The sequence below is a fragment of the Lipotes vexillifer genome, unplaced genomic scaffold (genome assembly GCF_000442215.2).
Source record: "Lipotes vexillifer unplaced genomic scaffold, Lipotes_vexillifer_v1.1 scaffold1211, whole genome shotgun sequence".
Lineage (NCBI taxonomy): Eukaryota > Metazoa > Chordata > Mammalia > Artiodactyla > Lipotidae > Lipotes > Lipotes vexillifer.
This window is the reverse complement of record NW_006784577.1, coordinates 888,145-897,427: the sequence shown is the minus strand read 5'-3', so window position 1 is coordinate 897,427 and position 9,283 is coordinate 888,145. Positions and strand designations below refer to the sequence as shown.

Below are 9,283 nucleotides of genomic sequence, written 5' to 3'. Positions count from 1 at the left end.
TTTATATATTTATGTGCTCCTATGGTGGGTGCATAAATATTTACAAATGTATCCTCTTGTTGAATTGACATCTTTATTATTGTACAATGACCTTCTTTGTCTCTTATTAGAGTTCTTTGCTTAAAGTCTATTTTGTCTAATATAACTAAAGCTACCCTAGATCTCCTTTGGTTTTCATTTCCATGGAATATCTTTTCACTTTTAGTCTGTGTGTCCTAACATTTGAAGTGAGTCTCTCATAGGCAGCATATAGACAGGTTTAAAAAAAAAAATCCATATAGCCACTCTGTCTTTTGACTGGAGAATTTAGTCCATAGACATTAATGTAATTTTTGATAGATATAGACTTATTGCTATTTTGTTAATTGTTTTCTGGCTGTTTTCTAATTCATTTCTTTCTTCTACTCTTGCTCTGTTTCCTTGTGATTGGATGATTTCTCTAGTGGTATGCTTAAATTTCTTTCTCTTTAGTATATCTGCTGTTGGTTTTTGCTCTGTGGTTAGCATGAGGCTTACATATAACAACTTATATTTATAACAATCTATTTTAGTTCATATATCATCAGTTTGAACACATTCTAGAGCTCTACATATTTACTCCTCCTCCCACATCTTATGTTTTTGAATTCACAATTTACATCCTTTTTATCTTGCATATCCATTAACAAACTGTTATATTTTTACTACTCTTGTCTTTTAACCTTCATACTACCTTTTTAAGTGATTAAGTCACCAACTTTACCACATTAGATTATTAGATTATTCTCACTTTTACTATGTATTTGCCTCTACCAGTAAGATTTACATTTGCATACACTTTCCCGTTACTAATTAATGTCCTTTTGTTTCAGCTTAAGAAATTTCCTTAACATTTCTTGTAAGGCCTGCCTCGTGGCTTTTTGCTTCCAGACAAGCTTTTGCTTGTCTGGAAATCCTTTATCTTTCTTTTAATTCTGAAGAACAACTTTGCTGGGTAGAGTATTCTTTCTTGGCAGTTTTTCTCTTTCAGTACTTTGAATATATCATGCCACTCCCTTCTGGCCTGCAAAGTTTCTGCTGAAAATTGCTGATATTCTTATGGGGTTCCTGTATGTAATGAATTGTTTTTCTTGTGTTGCTTTTAAGATTCTTCCTTGTCTTTAACTTTTGAAAATTTAAATATAATGTGTCCTGGTTTGGGTCTCTCTGTGTTCATCTTTTTTGGAACACTCTGGACTTCCTGAATCTACACATCTGTTTCCTTCCTCAGGTTAGGGAAGTTTTCAGCCATTATTTATTTAAATAAGTTTTCTGCCCTTTTCTCCATCTCTTCTTTTGGAAATCCTATAATGAAAATCTTGCTCCACTTAATTTTGTCTTGTAAGTCCCTTAGGCTGTCTTCACTCTTTTTCATTATTTTTCTTTTTGCTGCTCTGATTGAAAAAATTTGTCTTGTCTTCAACTTTGCTGATCTATTCTTCCACTTCATCTCATCCATTGTTGAACTCCTTTAGTCTATTTTCTAGTGCAGTTATTATATTCATCAGCTCTGTGACTTCTGTTTATATGGTCTTATATTTTCTGTCTCTTGTTGGAACTCTCAGTTTGTTCATGCATTCTCTTGACCTTGATAAGCATCTTTATGATGATTATTTTGAACTCTTTATCAGGTAAATAATTTATCTCCCATTTCATTAAGGTCTTTTCTGAGGGGTTTTCTTGTTCTTTCATTTGGAACACATTGCTCTGTTTTTTTCATTTCCTTTGACTCTCTCTGCTGGTTTTTATGGAGTAGATAAAACAGCCATCTCTCCCAGTCTTGAAAAAGTGGCTTTTTGTAGGACATGAACCTTTGCATTCAACCCTGACCTTTCTTGGTTCTCTCTCAAACCTCTTTGATTGTCCAATTAGCCTCCTTTGTTCTTAGTGGCTACCAGTAGTTGAGGGTTTGCCAAGACTCGTCAGTGTTCCAAATGAGAGGATTTCTGGTAACAACACCTAGATTCAGGCTGAATGGATGCTGGGTCCTCAGGCAGCAGCTTTTAAACTCTGCAGATATACTTTTTCCAGAAAAAGACTTGGAGATGGACATTTCTGTCTGTCCCTTCTGCACCTAGCCCTGGGGTAACAGACAGTTAAGAACTGTTTGTTTGCCATCATCATGTTGAGCCCATGAACACAGACTGCACTGGCCAGAGCCAGGCTCAAAGGATGTGTCCTCTAGGCAGCAGCCACAAAAGCTGGAGTGCCAGACATGTGCACAAGCTCCTTTTTGGAGATACCAGTGACCTGGGGTGAGGTAGAGAGACAGCCCAAAGATAGCACTCACCAGCCTTTCTGGTTTCCAGAGAGGATTGCAGTTGGCTCCTAAATGTATGCCTGTGCCTCAGATGACAGCTATAAAGAAAAGCTAATAGTCCCCTTTCATGGAATGACTGGGCATTTCCGCCTGCTGCCACCTTGCTGTGCCCTGTTTGGGGGGAAAGCTGATTAAGAAATGTTTCTCTTATAGCCCTGTAGGACTAATAATATGTGGGCTAATGTAAGCCCCACTGGCTACCAGAGTTATATGTTCAGGATGCCCAGATGCCTGGGTGGCAGCTGTAAAAACTAGGGCACTGGATGTTTGAACAAGCTCCCTTCCAGGAGATGCTGGGGACCTGGGGTAAGACAGAAGGAGAGCTCCAAGATTGTTCCCACCAGCCTCCATGGCCTTTGGAGAGTATTTCAGTTAGCCCCTAGATGTGGATTAAATTAGAGGCCTGCCCTTCAGGCCAAAGCTTTAAGATATGCAAAGAGGCATCTTTCACAGAAATTCTGGACACTTTTCAGTTGGGTGCCTCTGTGTTAGGCCCTGGAAGGTGCCCACAATGAGTCCATGCAAGCTTTTTAAGAAGTTTCTTTGCTCACTATGGCCTTGTGGGTCTTGTGGTCCCAAGCCCTGTTGGTTTTCACAGCTAGATGTTTTGAACGCCTGTCTCTCAGGTGCAGGTCTTAAAAACTGGGGTGTCAAATGTGGGGTTCAAACCTTTTACTTCTCAGAGAAAAGCTGGGGATTGTGTCTCCTGATGAGGGTCACTGAACCAGGGGTGGGGCTTACGGAGAGAATGTGTCTCAGCCTCTCCCACCCATTTCGATGTGGGGTTTTTCTTGTGTGCCTGATGTGTAGGAGGAGTCACTCGGCTAGTTTCTGGATTTCTTTTGGAGGACTGTTCCATAGGTAGCTGTAGATTTGGCATGTCTGTGGGAGGCGGTGAGTTCAGAATTCTTCTGTGTCGCCATCTTGAACCAGAACCCCCTTTTACATTTATTGTTAATGTCTACCTTAGGAGGAAAATGATTTCATTATCTCACTTTGTGAGTCAAACAACTGAGGCAGAGACAATTTGTCATCCTTGCATAGGCTCATACAGGCAGTAAAGGGCGCAGCTAGGATTCCATCTCCGAAGCAGGATCTCTTGAACTACCATGAAGACTACTGAAGCTTTAGCTAAAGTGAACTAATGAAAGGACAATTCTAGGAGCTGTTTCCTCAACCACAGTATTGACATAAGCTATTCTCTTTTCATGTACTTTTTTCATTTAAAACCATGGTGCCACTGAAGAAAATCAATTAGTGTTAAAATGGTTAACAAAAGTCCTAGTATAAATAAAAACATCATCTATCTTGCTCATCGTATCACATTTCTAACAAACAGTTCCATTTTCTCGGGCCTCTCAGTTCATTTACGTGTCAGTGTTTGCATTATTATTACAGCGGTTTGTTCTAATGTTAGTAGCTAAGCTTTAAATATTCCTTCAAAGCTACTCTGTGTAATCATGCTTGGCTCCATTTCATAGCATAACCATTAGTGCTGGGAATGTGGGGTAAGAGTCCTTTTCTCTGTCAGTGATTTCAGCTGTCAACCTCTAAAACAGTGACACAGGGAGTCTGTTATTAAAGCTGTTTTCATCAAAGCATGGGCTCTTCAGTAGGGAATAAGAAGTCTGCAGCAGTTAACATTTCAGTCTCTTGAGCACTTTATTTGTTATAAATACAAGTCAATACCACAAGATGGCACCGTCTTACTTTTCAACATCTACAGTTACAAACATTGATCTTCATAAAATGGTTTCAGCTTTTTCATGTGTTGTTTTAGATATTATTGAAACCTTATAAAAGCAAGACTTGCTGCAAACAGGATCAGCGTTCGATATAAATTAAATGAGGTCAGATAACTAAATTCAAAAAAAGAATTTATAAATATTCATTAAGAAAATTGAAATTACAAAAGCAGCGTTTTTCATCATTAAACTGAATTACAACTGTGCATGGTTAGTGCTATATCTACATGGCTAAGTAAGTTTTTGTTCAAACACAGTTTTAGTAATGAAATAATTTACCTCTTTCTCCAATATTACTTCATTTGTACACCCTAACATTCAATACACATTTCATTCAAAACCACCTAGCTTTCATCTAGTCCAGCAATTACACACATTCCATTTGTTTTCGATAGATGCAACCCATGAAGTACCATCATCCCCCTGGCTACAAAACAAAATACAATTTGTAAAGGTAAAAACTCAGAGAATTTCTGAAATGGTAACCCATTCTCTCTATGTTCATGAAAATAGGCAATCCAATTTGAAAGTCTTTGAACCAATGTAAGCTCTAGAAAACTCAGTGTTGAAGTATGGGAAGAATAAGGATTTGCACTAACATAGTGCATAACAATGCAGTGTCAGGCGACTCATCATTTACAGTAAATGCCTTGGTTGGACTTTCCTCCAGATTGTCATCATGCTGCTAAGGATAAAGTTTATACTCGAGTCTGTGGGAATTCCATCATGTTTTCTTCTTCCCATTTCCAAGCAGGGAGAGAAGGGTTTTCAGGTCCCTTGGGGAAATCAAAGAATTAAACACACCCACAAACAACTTGAAAGCAAAATGGCAGACAAAATAATCCTTGACTCCGTGTCCAAATGAAGTTGAGTCAGTATTACTTTCACAATATTTGTATCCTGCCTCGTATAACGCATCATGAGATTCCTCAAAAAACTGAGAATTCTGAGAGCTACAAAAGAGAAAGCAGTTAAGGCAGTTGATGTCTACATTTGGATTTCTTTTTCAGGTTACATGTCTAAGTCTCCATCGTAGGCTAAGGTCAGAGGCTTCTGTTGGGGAGGTGTGCTTTGATGTGGTTTTGGCTTCTTGCTGTAAAGGGAAAAGAATTCCTGAGATAAAGAAAGTTCACAGAGCTCTGTTTCACGTGCCAGACACAATTGTGAGGTACAGAAATTCAAGTGGTTAGACAAAAGATGGATTTCTCTGGACTGGTGGGTTCCTTTTTGGAATATTGGTGTACTCTGACCCTTAAACCAGGAGAAGCCTTTGTGGGTTTTTTTTTCAAAATCTTAAAAATGGTTTAGCAGAAACAATGAATTTGGTAAAGGCTACTTTCCTTTGTTTGTTTATATGCAGTAATGCAAACATCTGTTGCTCACTAATTCCTGAACTACTACAACCACCACAGCACAGATGTTTAACATCATAAGTAGCTAGAACAGCCAGACTCCCACGCCTTACCCTGCTCTTGTTTTCAAGTAAACACAACTTCTGCTCTGGCCTGAATCCTGACATCTAGCTGCCAAGTCACCAGAGCCTGTCAGTCAGGAAAATTTCACTGGTTCTGCACCAGGCAAAGCTATTCTCCCCTGGTCTCTGTTCTCCTTGAGGTCAACCACGTTGCCAGATCAGGTAGGGCTGCCATTCCTTCTCACAGAGAGAGAAGCTGAACTTGATTGAATTACATTCCCAAATCACACAGTGATGCCCCAGATCTGGGTGAAACATGCTGTATCATGCTCTTTGATTCTCAGTGTGCGGGAATCTCAGTTGATGAGTATTTATAATTTGAATTTTGCCACACAGTGCCCCGCCTCCCACCATTCTGTCTCCCTTCCCTCCTCAGTGCCTTGGCTGTGCTGTAACTTCAGAGCCCAGCTCGCTTCGGGTTGTCCTCAGCAGCAGGGGAGCCATCAAGTGCCAAGCCCTGTGCTGAGGATTTACAGAAGGTATCTCAATAAATGCCAGGACAGCACTGAGAGGGAGGCATTAGGATTACTGCTACTTGACAGAGAAGGACTAGAGAAGTTAAAGTCACTGAGTGAGTGGCACAGCCTGGAATGTAAGTGCATCTAAAACACACAGGACAAATGCCTTTAACCCTTCAGTGCATCCTCCCTCTATCCAATTCATTAATTAGGCACTTGGTGGAAACAACTTTTTGTCTGTATGTATTAATTTTTATACTTCGAGTGAATGTAAATTAAAAACAAACATTTCAGTATGTACAACTGGCTGGCATTTCGAACACTGTGTTAGAGTGTTGCATAACCATCACCCTAAAGGGAAACTGGTCCCACTAAGCAGTCTCTCTCCATTCTCTACTCTGTCCCTGGCAACCACATATCAACTTTCTGCCTCTGTAAATTTGCCTATTCTCGATATTTCATATGGAATCATACTATATGTGTGGGCTTTTGGGTCTGGCATCTTTCACTTAATGGTTAAATTAGAGAATTGTTTGATATGTGAATTTTACCACAAAAGAAAAAGACGTTTGATAACATGGTTGTAGGGAGAATCTCCTAGGTTAAAATACTCAGGTTCTAATTCAGGAGAAATTTTTTTTTTTTGATGTTTGAAGCGATTTATAGATGCTAAAGAGGTAAATTACAGCTACAAGGAACCAGAGATCCTACTGTGTCCCTACCCAGCACCCAGTGTGTAGCAGGTGCTCAGTGTATGACTTGGCGAGTGCTGGGCACTGGCTGCAGGCAAACACCTGCCTCTCAGCAGAGGGGAGGAAGAAATATGCTTTAAATTCTCTGTAGAGGCGTCCTCGGCCTATGATTTCCCGTTTCCCAGGTCTGTTCCGCTTCTCAAGAGCAGTTACTGCATAATTATCTAAATAACATTCAACTTTATCTATATTAAATATATGTATATTCCAGTGTCTCTAGTCATATTGCCAGGCCCAGGCTCCTTCTCAGTTATCTATTTTATATATAGTAGTGTATATATGCCACTCCCAATCTCCCAATTTATCCCCCTCTCTTTCCCCCCTGGTAGCCATAAGCTTGTTTTCTACATTTGTGACTCTATTTCTGTTTTGTAAATAAGTTCATTTGTACCATTTTTTAGATTCCACATATAAGCAATATCATATGATGTTTGCCTTTCTCTGTCATACTGAGCGAAGTAAATCAGACAATCTCTAGGTCCATCCATTTGCTGCAAATGGCATTATTTTGTTCTATTTGGCATTTGCTAAGGGCTGTTTGACAGAGAAATGGGAAAGCTGAGTCCTGGGGCGTGGGGAGGAGGGATAGAGATGGCTGGATCTTTACAGAGACAATAATATTTGGTTACCAAAGGGGATGGGGGGATGAGAGATAAATTAGGAGTGTGGGATTAATATATACACACTACTCTGTATGAAATAGGTAAACATCCAGGACCTACTGCATAGCACAGGTAACTCTCGACCTCTTGTAATAACCTATAATGGAAAAGAATCTGAAAAAGAACTGATGTGTGTGTGTGTGTATAACTGAATCACTTTGCTGTACACTTGAAACTAATACAACATTATAAACTAAGTATACTTCAATAAAAAAAAAAATTCCATAAAAAGAGACAATAATAAAGTTGGCCAGCCTCTAGGATGGTGCCTGGAAAATTCTGCTCAAATATGAGACAGATTTTTATAGCAGGTATGGAATTATTATGAACATTGTGCTCACCTCTAGGGGAAAAAAAAAAAAAAAAAAAGGAAGAGAAAGGGGGCTCCCAGTATCTAGGTCTTGGATTTTTGTGGCTCGTGGTGTGTGTTGGGATGGTTGTGATGAAGGCCTTCATTTCATATGCATCTTTTCATACTGTGTAAGCTCTCAATAGACAGATACTAAAGTCACATCTATGAATGTGCGAGATCCGAGAACTTTTAGAGAGTTTAAAAGTTAGCAACCACTAAATAAGGTGGTGATTTTGCTGGGGAGCTGTGGCTTTACAAAGCTTCCTGGCTGGTTAAAAAGAGCCCTAAGAGGAAGAGCTGAGTGGGAGGCTGCCCTCTACACAGGCAGCAAATGGGAGACTTGTCCTTTGAAGTCCCTTTTCCCTTTCCTTTATTAGGCAACTCATTTAGGAACCGTTTTGTAAGTCGCTTTCTCTCCTCAACTCTGGTATCGGGGAAGGTGTGACCACCTCACTCATACTAAATCAGGAGCCACCAATGCCTGGCCCATGGGCCGCCACCACCCCCGGGCATCCTGTACCCGCGATGGACGTCTCCCATCCATCACATTATTGTTTACTGCTGAGTCCAGGAATAGCCTCATAACTCTTCCTAACAAACAGAGCACTCTTGACAGCCACCATCACTTTCAGAGTTGGCCCAAGGGAGAAAACCAGTATGCAGCCCCGGCTGTAAGAGACCATGGATGGACACGTTTTAAAGTCACCTCTTCCATGACCATTTGCATTTTAGCAAAGGATAAACCCATTAAGCCAGAAAAGTGAGCTCACTGTAAACAGGCAGGCAAGTGCTGGCACTTCTCAGCACTCTTGAAGTCAAGCCACAAGGACCCATCCCCAGACCAGAAGACATTAACAGGCAGCTACGCAGGAGGGCCGAGCCTCGGAAGTGGCGACACCACCTTCAAATTTGAGAGCCCTTTTCCTGCGTTGTGCTGAGCAAGGTAGAATAGCTGCAGTTCTCTGAGTAATTTCCAGGCACTATGTCTAGATTACCTACAAGCTCACCCAGTGGTCATCCCCACTAAATTACCTCATGAGTCTTTATTGCCAGGGGAGCTGGGCATCAGTAATATTATTTCAAAAACTCCAAATACTAATGGAGACGTGCAAAAGGTCATATCTGAACGAAGCAGTCCTTGAGAAGACTATTTTTCTCAAAAACATGTCCAAGTGTTATCATAAATTGCCTTCATCTAAAGTGTACACCTAACAACTGGCATACTTATTAGCGCAGCTCTCTTGTCCTAAGCTTTTTATTTTGGGGGAGAAAATATAAAATCTCCAAAACTGTCATCCTCTAACTCTTCTGCAAGCTATTTAATAGATGGTATGAAAATACCTATTTGGATTCTTTAGGCAGCTCCTATATAACAGTAAATGTTTTGATATCAATAGGTCTGTACCCAGGTCTGTAGCTTACTTGGGAAATGAAGAGCCCCTAAAAAATGTGAAAGGTGTAAAGTTTTTAGGATTACTCAAGGGAAAGAAACAGATTGAAAG

At 40.1% G+C, this 9,283-nt stretch overlaps 1 protein-coding gene across 1 annotated transcript in view; it reads right to left on the bottom strand.

Annotated features, from left to right (window-relative positions):
- Positions 1-3,984: 3,984 nt before the first annotated feature.
- Positions 3,985-9,283, bottom strand: part of THSD7B (thrombospondin type 1 domain containing 7B) — a 701,170-nt gene continuing 695,871 nt past the window's right edge. The window contains exon 28 of the mRNA XM_007456952.1: positions 3,985-5,176. Within this exon, the coding sequence (XP_007457014.1) occupies positions 5,095-5,176 (82 nt within the window). The 3' untranslated portion in view covers positions 3,985-5,094. The remainder of the gene's footprint in view (positions 5,177-9,283) is intronic.